This window comes from Micropterus salmoides, unplaced genomic scaffold (genome assembly GCF_014851395.1).
Source record: "Micropterus salmoides isolate LMB-PRFRI ecotype aquatic unplaced genomic scaffold, ASM1485139v1 Ms_hic_scaffold_3, whole genome shotgun sequence".
Taxonomy (NCBI): Eukaryota; Metazoa; Chordata; class Actinopteri; order Centrarchiformes; family Centrarchidae; genus Micropterus; species Micropterus salmoides.
The window spans coordinates 35,095,853-35,111,757 of NW_024042261.1; the positions used below are offsets into that span (position 1 = coordinate 35,095,853).

The 15,905-nt window shown below is 42.6% G+C and overlaps 1 protein-coding gene across 2 annotated transcripts; it reads left to right on the forward strand.

The window, feature by feature from the left end:
- The first annotated feature begins 1,081 nt into the window (after positions 1-1,081).
- LOC119882847 (protein FAM222B-like) lies at positions 1,082-9,921 on the forward strand. 2 transcript variants are annotated; one of them, XM_038693136.1, is made up of 3 exons: positions 1,082-1,232; positions 3,873-4,000; positions 4,581-9,921. In XM_038693136.1, exons 2-3 carry the CDS (start codon positions 3,919-3,921, stop codon positions 6,584-6,586), a joined length of 2,088 nt encoding a protein of 695 aa, XP_038549064.1. In that variant the 5' UTR covers positions 1,082-1,232; positions 3,873-3,918; the 3' UTR covers positions 6,587-9,921. The 2 variants fall into 2 exon arrangements, with proteins under 2 accessions (XP_038549064.1, XP_038549066.1); XM_038693138.1 differs by having other exon boundaries at positions 1,091-1,185.
- Positions 9,922-15,905: the final 5,984 nt, after the last annotated feature.

A 15,905-nucleotide genomic window follows, 5' to 3' on the forward strand; every position in this document is an offset into this window, starting at 1 on the left:
AATAGTTGCATTCACTTAGTGTTGTCTGGTGGAAGAACCTCATTGTGTCCCCTACACTTCTGAAATCAAACCTTTACCAGGTGGTGAAATTATTTTGACAATTTACTCAATTACTACTACTTACTACTCGTAAGTAGTAAAAATTTGAATGCTGACTTTTTACGTGTAATTGAGTATTTTGTTGTGCTAATCTTTCACTTGGTCCCAGTTGTGATGATATCCTGCTTATGTGATAGTAAATTTATTAACTTTGGGGTTTTGGACAATCGTTTGTACAAAACAAGACTTTATATAAGTCATATTGAGCTTAAGGAGATTATAAATGGCACATTTTATTGACCATTTATTAATTAACTGTGAAAATAATTGATGGATTTAATTGTCAATTCAATTATCCTTGAAAGCACAGGAAGAAGAATGAAGCAAAAACATTTATTCCCAAATTTACATATGGGAATATGAGAATCGTTTTAACCACCATTGTCCACGCCCTTTAACTTTAGTCATGGCTTTAGTACAGGTTTATTTTGCTCCCAAGACTTTATTAATACAGTAGTATATTAACAGACAAGATTACAGGGAGTACCTACAGTCTATGGGGAGCACAGGCTATATGGAAATATACAAATGAGAAAACAAACATAAATAAACAAATAAATAGTTAAATTCTGTCTATAACATGTTTCAAAATGTTGGATTTCTTTAAAGCTATGTTTTTTTTAAACTGCCAATATGAAAATATAGGTTTTTAAAAGGTCAATGTAAAATAATTGTCTGTTAGGAAGAAACTGAATGCATTTTGCTTTATGAATATGATATTTACCCAGAAGACATAATTTAACCAAATCCAAAAATATTACAGTTCATAGATTCAACATTCACAAATAAGACGACACTTGGGACAATGAGAACAAGATGTTATTGATATATGATTTATGAAAAGAACATAAAGGGGGAGACATCAGGTCTAAACTTAATAATAAATTCATTGCAAGGATAACGTTATATATCTTTGTAAAATCTTAATCCGCTTCTGAAGCCCTGGCGTTTGCAATTGACACCTAAACGCAGAACCAGGGTCCTTTTCTCTTTGCGCATGCTCGATAAATGTTGCTGCCGTAGCCGGACAGGAGCACGGACAACCAACACACCGGGGATGGTCATTCTTTAAAACCAATATCAACGGTATATCTCCACAAAATGAAGTTTCCTTACTCGTAGATTCGTGAGGAGTAAGTATTGCCCTCTTTAACTCGGCTCGCGTCGGTTTTTCTCGTCAATGAAAAGCTAAAGTTTGCTAACCAGCTGGCCTCGTCACAATAAGCACAAAGAAGATCCTTATTTGTTGTGGTGCTTGACTCGAGGGAAACTACTGAAAGATGTAAATCCACCTTTTTATACTTTCACTAAAAGGGAGATATCGTGGCCCTGCAGTGAGTCCAGTTTTCGTTTGCATGCTGAGATAATCCAGCTACATTATTAGATCGGTAGTAATCTGTATTAAATTTACATCAGATTAAGGCTGCATTGCTAGACAGATGGCTAACGTTACCTAGCGGTCTGTAATTTTAATTTAACCCACTATAAAGTGATTAAATATGTAATTCGGCGTATAATCTGACAAAGGTTAACGTAGGCGTTAGCTGAGGAGGATGCCACAGCCCAGCACGGTACGTGTGACCCGTGCTTGTAGAAAATAAGGCTGCAACTAAACGTTTAGTTTCATTATCCATTAATCTGTCGAGCATTTTCACGATTAATCGATTAGTTGTTTAGTCTGTAACATGTCAGAAAATGGTTTAAACGTGACGTCCTCAAATGTCCTGTTTGGTCCACAGCCCAAGTATGTTCAGTTTACTGTCACAGAGGAGGAAAAGAAATCAGAGCATTTGCACATTTTTATTAAAAATTACTCAGAACAAGTAATCGGTTATCAAAATAGTTGCTGATTCATTTAATAGTTGACAGCTAATTGATTAATCCACTAATCATTGCAGCTCTAGCAGAAAAGGTCACATAATCCAGTCTGTGTTAATGAAGATCCTCATTTCCCAACAGTCACTCCACTGCGTCATCCTGAGGGATACAGAGGACGGAAAGGGTTGACCCAAGTCCGCAAAAAAGCATTAGTTTTGTAGCCAAATCCATTTAGATCAAGTAGAAAATCCAAGACATTTATCTCAGGAATTCATTTAATCTAAAACCTTTTTTCCCTCCCAAGGGATTCTATCATTGTGCCGCTGTAACAAGTCAGTGGAAGTGAACAAGTGATGAATCATGAACTGTCTGCAAATCTGTGATGAGTCTGCAAAATGATGTGTGACTAACCCAAAAGGAAACGAGAGATTCCTCACCTAATGTTTTTCCCATGAAAGAGATGTGGAGCAAAATCTACATTAGGGTCTACATTGGCTGCAGCCACTGATTATTTTAATTTTCCATTAATCTGACACGCTGGTATTGGCTAATGGAGACATGGATTATTGCTTAAAAATGTCCTCGCTGTCAGCGCTGCTCTTTTGTGTTAATTCCTCTCATTTAAGCCTAACCAATTGTTTGAGCTGGTTAATTCACTAGAACATTTATTTTGATGATCGATCAATCGGGTCAGTAATTTTTCAAGCAAAAATACCAAACACCCCCTCGTTCTAGCTTCTGCGATATGATAAGCGGCTTTTGTGATAATAAATTGATTATCTTTGGGTTTTGGAGCGTTATTAGGACAAAACAAGACTTTTGATAACGTCACCTTGAGGTTAAGGAGATTGTAAATGGCACTGTTTTCTGACATTTGATTGACGATTAATCAATTTCTTGTGAAAATAACTGGCCGATTTGTTAGTTGCAGACCCTGTTATGGATTTTGTCCCCTGTCTCTTCCACTGGAAGCACAGGAAGAATGAAACAAAAACTGTTATTAATTCCCACATATGGGAACATGAGTATCATTTTAAGACTTGAAAAATGTTAACCTCTCCATTTATTAAATGTTTTTGGCATTTATAAAAATTTCAGCATAGACAGGGGCACCTAATGCAAGTATGAAAAGTAATTGGGTTTACTTAAGGTTTGAGGCGTCATCTTGCAGATTCAGCATCGACTGATATGATTCATCACTAGTTAACAATCACTGTTGAAATACCTAAAGGTGACTTCTAATGATGGTGCAATCTTTTTAACTTCTAAAAGGCTTTTGGACTAAACTTATTTGTGAGTTAAAGTGCTGTCTCGGACACATACGGCACTTCTTTGTTCAACAAGACCACTGGCTTTTCTACATTAAAGCTCGGGCAGGCATTTTATTTCAGAAGCATTTTTTGTTGAAATTCTCTTCATAGCCCGAAGGCAATCAATAAATTAAATGCTCAGAAAAATCTGCTATCTGTGGGTGTTGCATTGCTGTAATAAGCATGGGCTGAATAAAATGACTGTCTGGCCTAACTACCTGGATTCTTTTAATAGTCTCTTGCTAGTTTCTCCCAACGTTGCCTACCCCAGATTCGTGACCACTGCTTCGCTTTTGATTTGGGTATCGAGCTTTTCATAATATAACCTACTGAAACATCTTCCGCATTGGAAATTGTGCTTTTGTTTTGACTGTATCAAGAAACCGTCTGTTTGGCTTGCAGCCTGCCATCATGCTGTGTGCCGTTTTGTTCAAGGAAAAAAAAGAAACCATTTTTCCATCTCAGCTCTTAGCTAGCTGCAGGGTGTATGCAGCGAGCTTTTACAGAGCCATGATGTCAGTTTATTACAAGTTGCCATTTGCAAAAGGTCAGTCTGTACTGGGTGTGAAAATTGGCAACAGCAAAGTCATTTCACACCACCGTAAGTGACTGTCAGCAGCTGACTTGTGCCTGTTTCTCCCCCAGTATGGTGAGGAGAAGGTGTCCCATGCTGCATTAGTGGAATAGTGACATGCTGGCCTGTCTGCCGGCATCAGGTGACCCTACCATCAGACTTCTCTCCCGCACGCAGATGAACACTGGACTTCAGAAATGTAAGTGCTTCTTCCACCGTGTCATGGTTGTATTTCCTTTTGAAATTACTATCATCAGCATTAGTGATCAGACAATGTGTTGATCTTGGAATTGTATACACAGCGTGAGGTTTGCAACATTATTTATCCATAATTTGAATCAAGGAAATTCTCAGTTAAGTGTAGACAGCATGAAATGTGATAAACAAACTCTACCCGCAAGGTAAATAGGTGAAATGATGGCTGAATGATTCTGTTTTTTATAGTGGGAGCTGAACAGCTGAACACTTTATTTGCAGCTAAAAGAAGTGACTGTTGTGCCAGCTTTTCACTCCAGCACACTATTAAGAGGACAATGCATTTAATGGAGGCAAAGTGAGTTTTTGTTGCCCGAAAAATGGCAAGCTAGCTTCAATGGCTACATTATATGTTATAGAGAGCTGTAGCAGATAAAGCTACAATGGCGCTCATGCAGTACATTTTATTTCAACATTGCTTATTGTCATCCAGTGTAGTGTTGCAGTACATTTCAGTATTTAGTGATGTGTCATCAAATCCTAGGCAGTGCATTTCTGGTTGTCTGACCTTATACACATTGCAGGGGAAACTACACAGAAGATGAGATCTGCCAGCTATCCAACCCCAGCAGAGTTGGATGCCTATGCTAAGAAAGTCGCCAACAACCCTCTGACCATCCAGATCTTCCCCAACAGTGTCAAAGTACCTCAAAGGAAGCACATACGCCGCACAGTCAACGGGCTTGACACATCCTCGTCCAGCCAGCGCCACAGTCCCTATCCCTCTCAGGTCAGCTCCAGTAGGGGCCTGCTGGCTGTCCTCCGTGCGCCTGCCAAAGGCGTCATCAAAGAGTTAGACGGTAGCCGCGCCCGACAGCTTCAGAAGGCCGCCATGAACCCTCACAGTGGGCCGTATGCCACTCAAAGCACTTTAAATCTTCCTCAACCGGCTCCTCACCTACAGGGCCCGTCTCAGCCTGTGGCCCAGGCTGCACAGAAGCAGGGCATGGTTCACCCACAGGCGCTACAACAACAGCAAAGCATGACTCACCCAATGACTTTACAGCAGCCTCAAACTATGCCTCACCCACAGGCTTTGCAGCAAAGGAACATGGCTCATACACAAGCTCTGCAACGGCAGCAGAGCTTGTCCCAAGTTCAGACCTCACAGCAGCAAAGGTTGGCTCACCCACAAGGCATACAGAGGCAGCAGAGTGTGCCTCACCCCCAGGCCCTGCAGCAACAACCGAGCCAGTCTTGTCCACCAGTCGTACCACAGCAGCACCTGTCTCACATGCAGACATTAAAGCATCAGACGGCTCCTCCGCAAGCTTTACTTACACAACAAGGAGTGACTCAGGATCTGCGCCACATGTCCGATGCAGCTCAGCTTCCGAGCCTGCAGCACACCCATGGGCTAGTTGCCTCACAGCCCCTTCCCCAGGCTGTGGGTGCAGGACCTTCTACCATGCCGAATAGCCTCCAGCAGCCCCCTCCAGGGGCATACGGGCCCAGGAAGCTCCCTGATGCAGATGCCCCACCAAATGTAACTGTATCTACCTCCACCATCCCACTGTCAATGGCAGCCAGCCTGCACCAGAACCGGACTGGTGACCTGAGCAGCATTGTGCACCAAATAAACCAGTTGTGCCAGGCACGGGCTGGCATGGGCACCACCTCAGTCTGTGAGGGTCAGATTGCAAACCCCAGCCCCATCAGCCGCAACCTGCTGATCAACGCCAGCTCAAGGGTGTCCTCTCACCACCCGGGTCTGGGCTCTGTGTCCAGCTGCCTCATGGTGGGACCCTTAGACAAATCTACAGCTCAGACTCCCAGTGCTGCTCTCCAGTCACAGCCCAATATAATGGCTACTAATAGTATACCTGCCTTTCACACAGACCCAGAGAAGGTACAACTGCAGCAACAGCAGCAGCAACTTCAGCACCATTTACATCAGCAGAAACAACAGCAACAGCTACAGCAGCAGCAGCATTTACAACAACTGCAGCAGCTGCAGCAGCAGCGCTCCTGGGCTGAACATCAACTGGCCCACATGCAGCAGGCCCCTGAAGGGGCCCATCCCTGCAAGAACCCAAGAATGGAGCCTCCAGCTGAGTGTGCTTTCCCATCTCGAAACCTCAGCTATTCACACAAGCTACCCAACACTGCACAGTCGTTTGCTCTGAAACACCCTGCTGAAAAACCACGACCCTCCTCCCCTGTTAACTGCCCAGTAGGTTCTATGCCTTACATTAATGGCCACTACATGCAGCCACCGTGGGGAAACATCCCAGCCACAGCAGGTAATGGAACCGGCCCTCAGGACCACCCAGTGGCTTTCCAGGGGGGACAGGCTGCTGCCTCCACAGACCGCATCCCAGGGGCAAAGTACAGACCAGGGAAAGAGGGTCCTGCTGGTCAGTCGAAGTTGATGCAGAATGTGGATTTCTTAGGAGGGGACTTCCAGATGCCCAACTTTCAGGAGCAGAATATGGGTGTGATGGAGAAGATGCACAGGTCAGCCATGGGCCAAGTTCAGGACCCCAACAATGGCGGAGGTGTCCACACTCATCACCCAGGCTACCGTTAAAGCGTGTGCTGACCCCCCACCCCCCACCCCACCCCCGGTGTGTTTGAGTTTTTCCTCAGCTTCTGTGGTTTTATTCTTTAAGATCTTGCAAGTGATCAATTACATTTTATTGCTTCAGAGCTTGATTTGTAGACCCACCAGGTTGTGACGTTTCAAAGTATTCCTCAGGTCTTAAGCCATGTCGTACCTTTGTTGCAGATGAAGGGTTTTTAAATTTGTTGTCCACTGTTGAGTAGAATTCCTCTTTTCATCACTGGCATGGGTGTGCTGCTCTTTGTTCATGTATATATGGTGTTTAAAATATTAATTTGCAGCTGAGAATATGATTGTCACAGTGCTTTTCCTCGGTTGACATGGAACAACTCAACTCTTTTCAGCATTTGTGGCCTTACAACTGCCCAAAGGCAAGATTTAGGATGTCCTTGTATAATGTTTAATTTGCAATTATTTATCCTCTTTGTGATCCATTTAAATAAGGTTACATGTATATGCAATTAATAAGACTGTTGATAAGGTTTTTGTCCCAGGAGTTGAGGGGTGTACACTTGTTAACAGGCCTAAGTGAGAACCACACGTCCTCTATCAGGAAAACAACATGGCTTCTGAACTGCACTGCGAAGGGTCTGTCGTTTTTGCATGGTATGTGCGCAAAAATGGCTCTTTTACTGTTAAGCGGAATTTGAGTTAAATAAGATAAAGCCAGCACTGGCAAAACAGTAAAATTCTCCATTTCTGAGATTCATGTAGTTTTTCTTACATTTGGAAAGTGCCCTCTTGGTTGTGATATTTCGAGAATTGCTTTTGAAGTTATGAACAGTTTTTGTTGTATTTCTGTAGATGGTCCTACTTGAACTGTAGAAATTCCTTTTGTTAAATGTTGTGCTTAACATTTGGCAAAAGGAGCAGAAACTCCATTAGCCCCCATTTGTCTATATCTAATGTGAAACAGAATGGCATCCCATTAATATTAAAATGGCCTATGTATGTCGTCATGTGAAAAGCAAATTGATCACTTGCAAGTGTGCAAGTACTTTAAATAGCTGGGAAGATTTCCCTCCAACACGTTTTCTCACCACTTTACTACTGTAATGCAAGTCAACTGATGTGGTGTGGACATAATCTGTGTGGCTTGTGGTGGGCTGTTATCTACTAATCACTGGCCTTACCCTGTGTTGTATTTCTGCTACCTATAAAGGAAAAAAAGTTAAGAACATTTAATGCAGGTTATGTTTTGCTAGATGTGTCTAGCATGAAACTCTGGACCCATTTCCTCCTCCTCGTCCTTTTTCGGGTTGATGTTATCTGGTCATATATTGCCCTGCTAGCCTCACGCCCTTTGGAAAAAGCCTTAAATGTCACAGTAGTTATCCTCTACGTAATACTTACCTTAACCGTCTTTCTTTGCCAGGAATAAGTATGGCTTCATTATTTTCTCTGGTTTATTTGAAATCTGTTAAAACTGTGTACTGTCAGATCATTGGGCAGTGTTAATATGTATAGGCACAGGGAATGGGTGATATTGCCTTTAAATTGAAATATTAAAAAGGTAATAATGCTACTCATACCTGTTGATAAATCACCTATCCTACTGTCTCAAATGTTGCCTATCTATCAAGGAATTAAGATGATTTTAAGAGTAAAATATGAATAGTATTTAGCAAATGAATAGGTATGTAGAACAGGGCTGTAGCTGTTAAAGTATTTGAACTCTGTTTTAGTTGTTATACTTAATATCCTTTATATAGTTTGTTAATTTATTTTTTTTTTTGGACCACTGCATCCTGAAGCCATAGGTCTTTTCACATTAGGTGCCATAGATGACACATTGACGCAGACAGTGTAAAATGAATTGCCTGAACTCCAGAGGCAAGTAAGGGGTTTGTATCCATGCTTTAATCTGACGTCTTTCACAGCGCTGAACATTTCTTCTTTGAATCGTTCTCAGAATACAGGACAGGTCAAAAGGGAGAAAGAATGGCGAGATGATACGTTCAGAGAAAGACAGCGGAGACGCAAGCCGTAGCTTTTCTGGTTTTTGGTCTTCATACTTGATGGCAGTTTTCTTTTTTTTTCATGGCTCTCATTTTTGATGTGCCTGCCCCTTAAAGCTGCTATTGACTTTAATCTTAACACACACTAGTATGATTCGTGTGCGTGTGTATGAATAGTAATGATGTTTGGGCTGTATCAGTGAAAGTAAGTTCCTATTTAAGGATGGGCGCAACACTCAAGTGCTGGTAAATTTGGTAAGGTCTATTCTACCGGCCATATTTGGAGATTATTCTAAATGTATAATAACTAACCAGTATACAAAGTGGCAGAGTGATTTTCAGGAATCTGACACATAGCGGCCTAAAGACAGACACCTTCCAGGCCCATTTGGATTTCCTAACTTTAAATCAACACTAAACAGTTTGACAAGTCTGCCCAGTTTATTTTGAACTGCCTCATTACAGCCCGACATAGTCAGGTTCTACAGTTTCATATGAAGTGCCTCTACTGGGCTTAGTATGGAGAAATGTGTGAATGGGTGCTTGAGTGAGTGTGTGTGTGTGTGTGTATGTTAAGCTTGGGTACTTGCACACAGGTGTGCACGCTGACAAGGTGCACGAAGTTAATCTCTGATGGGGGACCAAGCTACTTAGTGTAACTACTGATACTGTGTCATGGACTGAAGTCCTGAAGTGTGCCACGATTCCTAGACACTGTCGGGATGTGTGAACTGTTTGCTGCTGACTCACTGACCAAAGTGACCAAGCGTCCCTCTCTGTAACCACCCCGGTCAAACGCCTTGGCAAGCTTGTATTGGGAACTTGTGTTCTAACTGTAATAAGCAACAACCCGGCGACATAAAGGAGAGCTGCTGCCCTCATTTGGATGGTTAAAGAAAATCTTGTGAAGTAAAAGTGTAAAGATGTGAACAGAGATGAAAAAATCTAGAGGGAGTGGTTCCTGTCTGCACAGTTCGCCCCAGTTTTGATGTTCTAACCAAAACATATGTTGTGTCTCACAATAGTAGTATTAAGAAACAGTACATGTCAGTATGCACTGTGAGAATATAATCTACTTAAGCACATTGTAGCTCATGTTAGTTGACTCAGATGGCAATATTTAACGGGGTACAGGTATGTAACAACTCTCTCTAGATTTATTTTTACTCCAATTCCTATGATTGTCTTTGATTATCAAAGCTCTATCATGTTGTGAACGGTGGTGGAGGGGGGCTTACTTTCTCTACTTTGTGAAAATGTGATATTCCAGTTTTGCCTAACCTTCAGGAATAAAATGTCTTGCACAAACATTCCCCCTAACCAAAATAAAGTTTGCAAACACAAGGCTTTTGAGTGACTGTTATGTATATGTAAAGATGGCGAAGATGATCAGTTTATATCAGAACAAATGTTTGAGATTATATATATAAAAATTTGGAATTCGACTACTTAATCATAACACATTCCACAGACATGGCCTGTTTACAAATAATGGGTACACTCTGGCACTAATAATCTATAGTTAATAGTACACATGTAATAGGCACAGCAGAGTTTTGTTTTTTTTTTGTTTTTTTTTGACATTTTAAACATTTCAAAATGTGTTTTTTAATTCTGAAAAGCTGTGGTTGCAGACATCTGGCACAAATTCTCTCCAAGAGTGGGTTTACGGTCCACAGATTTCCTGAAAGATTAAATTGCATCTTTGCAGTAAGAAGCCGCATGTCATGCGTGTGGTGTGGTGTGTTGCTGTACCGTGAGGCTGTGGCTTCATCCCGCCATCCCCAAAGGTCTTCCTCCCGGACAACCACAAGATCTGACCATCATCTCCAATTCACTTCCTCCACCCTGAAGTCAAGGAACACTCCTTGATCAACACCAGAAATGCTTGACATGACTATCTTAATGAATTGATATGTTAAAGGATTTAAGGTTCTGTTTTACCCCAATTAGGTAATGACAGTAGGCCCACAGGGAATATTTTCCCAGACATGTTTGTACAAAGTTAAACAGTTTTAGTTTCCACAACTACCAGACCCATTTAGTGATGATTTACCGGAGAACTCTATAACTCTGTAATAATTCTGTTTTCTGAGGTGGATTAGCTTCATTCTGGCGACTGCAACCTTAATGATATTCAGCAGCATTTACAGACAACCTTAAGAATTATCCTGGATTTGTGAGATCAACCTAATCCTGTGAACATTAGGTTTTATGTACTGAAAGCAAGTTTAAAGACTTTAAAAGCTTCCCCCCGCCAGGTTCCAGATGTTTTTACTTTCTTTGGGATTCTATGAAGGTATTAAAGCAAAATGTGAGAGTAGAATTTGTAGTTGTAGAACATAGTCACACGTGTATCAGTAAATTTGAAGTCTCAGAGAAAAATACTTTAGGAATTTCAAACACTTAGTTTTTCCTCCTACACAAATAACAGTTACACCTTTTAAAATTCTTCACTGCATGTGCTGAAATCCTATTCTACAAGTCACAAATAGAGAAACTCATACGCTAAGATTTTTGCAGTGAATTTGCTGCAGAACACATTCACACCCTATAACAAAATTTCATGCAGTGAGAGTTGCACAATACAGTTGTATTTTAGCACAAATAATTTCTCTCTTGGCTGTACCGTCTCAAATTAACGTGCAAAAAACAAAATGTACACATAAGTACCATCAGCACATTGTCACACAAACGGCTTCCCTCCTACTTGCCTGTGAATTCTGGGCGCTTATCACGTCAAGCAGGCCATTTAGTTGCATCTCCCTGGGAAGACTCTCATCCTGGTAAATGCTTTACAGTGAATCTTTTCAACACTGGCACTATATTGTCTGAAAATCATACAAGTCATTACACAAATCACAGGACCTGCAATCTTTTTATACAATATGCAAATAACACTGTTAACACAACATTTATTTATAAGCCTCTTGGGAAAATGATCACAACAGCTTGTGAACAAATGAAACTAGCTGATGCACCTGGTACCAGTCAGTCCCTAAAGGTTAAAATGCATTTTTACTTAGTAACTTTGGAACCATACTGACTTGTGTTGACGTCTCCAGGAGTCAGTCTGTACCACTTAATAATTTAAGGCTAGGTGCACAACCTTCCACAGTAGAACCTGTTCCCTCGATATTGAGATGTTGGTATACATTAGTGCAGGAATTATCTTTGAGCTGTCTTTTCCAAGCAGCCAATTCAGACTGTTCCTCTCCTCTTCTTGTCCTTTCACTTTGTCCGGTGGCTGTCCATAATAACCAAACCATGAAACTGTGTTTGCACCTACAAGCAGCTCAACAGCCATGATGAGCTACAGCTACACAGGTGTAGAACTGCAAAGGTCAGGGGCAGGACTGAGGTGTTAATGGTGTTAGTTACCTTGGACATGCTACTCCCTATCCCCAGAGAGCAAGCCTTTCATTTCCATAACAGCAGTTTTCCAATTCTAGAAAGTAATAGTATTCTTGATATCATAGCACACTTGCTGAATGGTTATTTTACAGTCTGATATTATTTTATGAGGTATTAAATACTTGTTTAATCACGTGTTGTCACAGTTTGGCACTTAAATCTATGTTTTGATGCAAAGCAATGTATCTCAGTATGGTCTGGCCCGTCCCCCACTGTACTATAGGCACATCATTCATGCAAGTAATCTGGCACTCTATATTTGTGTCCCTATTTGTTGATAAACAAATATACCCCCATTGCTGCATTAATTGATATTCCACAACACACTGTAACTGTAGCACTGACCACTTCATTGAAATTTTGATTTATATATATATATATATATATAAATGGAGAACATTTAGAAAAAGAAACAGCACAACAGTGTAGATAAGCTATCAATTAACAAGATTACAAATCAAATTTTTCGAAAATGAAGACTATTTACAATATATACATGAAAATTAGAACTATTAATTTGTCCAATGAGATGCAATAATTTACAAATAAAGAATCTTTCCTCTAGACTTATTGGATCAATTGCAAACAACACCACAGCGGTTTAGACTGAAAATGTACCATTGAGTATGATTAAAAGTGAAATGTAATAAAAATGAAAACTATTTACAATTTGTACAATGCAACCGTACCTCATTAACAGATTTATAAGAACATAATAATTGCTCATTCCTCCAACTGGTCAACAACAAAGGTGAAGTGTTCGTAGCTACCGTACACTCTCTTGTCCAGACCTTTTGATGTCGACATCATTTTTATCGGGCACAAAGTCTTTGTATTTTTTATGTCCCTGGGTTGGTTGGCCACACAGTGTACAGATGGGGAGGTTTTGCACCTGTGACAGTTTGGCTCCTACTTTTGAGAAGTATTCCTTCCCCTTACACTTGTATAGGGTAGCTCTTGACCAGACTGAAGGACTGCCAGTACTGTCCAATGAGCTACTGGTCCGGGTAGAGAGCATTATGGTTCGTGTGGAAGGGCCAGCAATCCCAGGGGTTGTCTGACTAGCAGTTATTATGGGTCGTGTGGAAGGGCCAGCAATCCCAGGGGTTGTCTGACTAGCAGTTATTATGGGTCGTGTGGAAGGGCCAGCAATCCTAGGGCTTGCTGTGGATGCAGAGAGGGAGGGCACTGGTCTGGTGATGGTAGAGGCGGCAGGAATTTCCCTCGCTGGCAGAAGCACAGGTGGCAGTGGTGGTTGAGGCTGGGTTAGTGGCATGCTTATGTCTGTCCTTCCCTTTAACACCTTTGTACCTGCCGTGCTGGGTGCATGTAAATACCCTATCTGGAGGTAGAGTGGTGGAGGAAGGACTGCTGGCTGGTGTGGTGCTGGAGGTAGGTCTGCAGATGAAATGGAGGCGATCTTTGTGCGAGTGGACGGCTGTTTTGTGGCATGCAGTTTGAGGAGCCTCTCTTGGCGACGGATGAAGTCCCGCACAGTCTTGATGGTGATTCTTTGAAGAGGAACGCCTGCTTTGCACAGGACTGGATCCTCCACCGTAATCCGGTGCTGGACTCGCCTATACGCCCTCAAGATAGCGCTTTTCTCAGGACCGCTGCAAGACCCTTGAGGTGAGCGAAGCCACAGCAGCTTCATCAGTGTGTACATCAGTCTGTTGTCCTGAGCCTGTTGTGCCGGTGCGTAGCGCATGGCTACTTTTACCCTCTGTATCACAGCAGCATCGACAAGATCCTCCCTTTTTGTGCGGCAGTAGAGGGTGTTGCCCCATTGTGTTCTGACAGCTGTGGCTGCTTGTCATGCTCCTCCACTGCATTCCAGACTTCAAGGACCTTGTTCCTCTGCTCAGTGGTAAGTGACAGCTTGTCCACTCTCAGGCCAATCTCCACAGAGCAGAACATTTCCAGCTTTTGAAAGCCAGGAAGAGGGTTTGGACTGCAGACATCCTCCTGTTAAAAGATTGCCACATAAATGTTATAAGTTCAAATGTGTATATTGTCCGCCAAACATCCAGTGCATTGCATTTCATTCTAGCAGACACGCAGTTACTCACTAAGGCTGGAGGGTGAACTGTAGAGGTTTCATCGCTGCTGAGCATAATGTGGTGCAGGAGGGCATCCAGAACATCGTCATGTGCCTCCATGTCACTCAGGTAAGCCTCGTCTGCCTCTGGATCTGGATCGGGCTGTCCAGGCTGAACCACCTCCTCCTCTGGACCAGGTCCATCGTTGACAATGTCCCTAAGAGAGAAGGTTCCAGATTCAGCTGTGCTCTGGCTGAACAGGTACTCCAACCCGAGCAGCTCGTTGGAAGGGACAACTTCAGGGGCCTGGAAATTCTCCTCCACAGTCTCTTTAAACAGCTGCCGGCAGCGGGCGTTGAGGCGGTCAATCAGCGGTGCTGAGTAGGTCCTGTGGTGCCGTCCTTTACCACCAAACAAGGCATCCGAGTTCCACCGTGCAATGCCACTTATCAAGTAAACCTGATAGGGCCGTGCTGCACAGTGGCAACCTGAGTAGAGTGGAGTCAAGCTTTAATATCGCTTCAGGGGCAATTTTGCAACAGCATGAACAATGGTATCCATACATGAATACAGATGGAGAACAAATTAAAGGAAAAACCTGAACAAAAGAGTAGAGAACCCGCTATTTTATCTCAACTTAGTGAGGCTCATCAAGCTGAGTTCCCTGCCATCCTCACCAGCAAGTGAGTAATATACTGAACACAATGTGGGCATTTAAAAGTTTTGAAAGTAGTAACTCAAATCAACCTCAACATATTTATGATTCTACTTACAGACGTGGCGTGGATAAGAATGTTGTGCGCCTTCTGAGGGACCCAACTGAAGGGAATACTGTGGTCAAGGTGTGGCGGCAGATACGGGGGAATCACGTTGAGGAGTACCTTCAACGTAAGGACCTGTACACTACACTCCTCATGACTGTAGTGGGGCCTGGAGGCATGGTCTCTGCATTTAGACACACATTTCAGGCTCCACCTCCTCCAAGAGAGCTTCCCCCTGCACAACTCTTGCGCCACCTTCTTCGCTCCTGGCTGCCTCTGTACATGGTCCGCAGCACAGGACCTCAGTGAGCACCGTGTACCAGCTGGACACATCACAGATGTGACATACCTAAAATACATATTGGTAAAAATGAAGGCCAACAGCAGCATATGACTTTCTGTGCTCTCTCTTTTCCTGCATGTTTACATAGTAATACATATTCTACTGTAATGTAGTGGTGGTAGCCAGACTCATAGAGGTGCACATTCAGTCCTCTACCCACACACTCATCACCTCGAGGACACTTCAGAGAGTACCTCCACACTCCGACAGGGCGCCACACAAAGACGCGGCTCAGAAAAAAGAGCTGTGGAGTTGGCAGAGAACCCCTGACACAGCCGGGAGGTTCTGGTGGGTAAAACCACATGCGGTCTGATTTCATCGCCCGTGGCCTCTTGAACAGACAAATGTTGTCCATGTAGATTTCAACGGAAGTATAAAGTCCTCTTTGAGCCAGGAAATGTCGGCAGATGGGATGCCGTTGGGGTTTTCCCACAGATGGACCCAACCCTCTAGCTCCACCTGCAGCACACATACAAAACATCTGGTGCACAAGGAATGTAAGAACATAAAACCAATTTAAGCACAACATTTCTTCTCATTTACATTGTTTGCATATAATGTGGATATCACGTACAGCGGAGTCGCTCAGAGGTGATTCCATGGCATGAAACTTGGTTGTGGATGTGGGCTGGACAGCTGCCTCAGGCTGATTTGGTCTCCACAGAGAACTGTATGCCTTCTGTATTATCTCCCTCTGCTCATCAGTGAATTGCTCTGGCCGTTCTTTTTGGGCATGGAACTGGCTGTAAATTTCCCATATGTCCTGAAAGG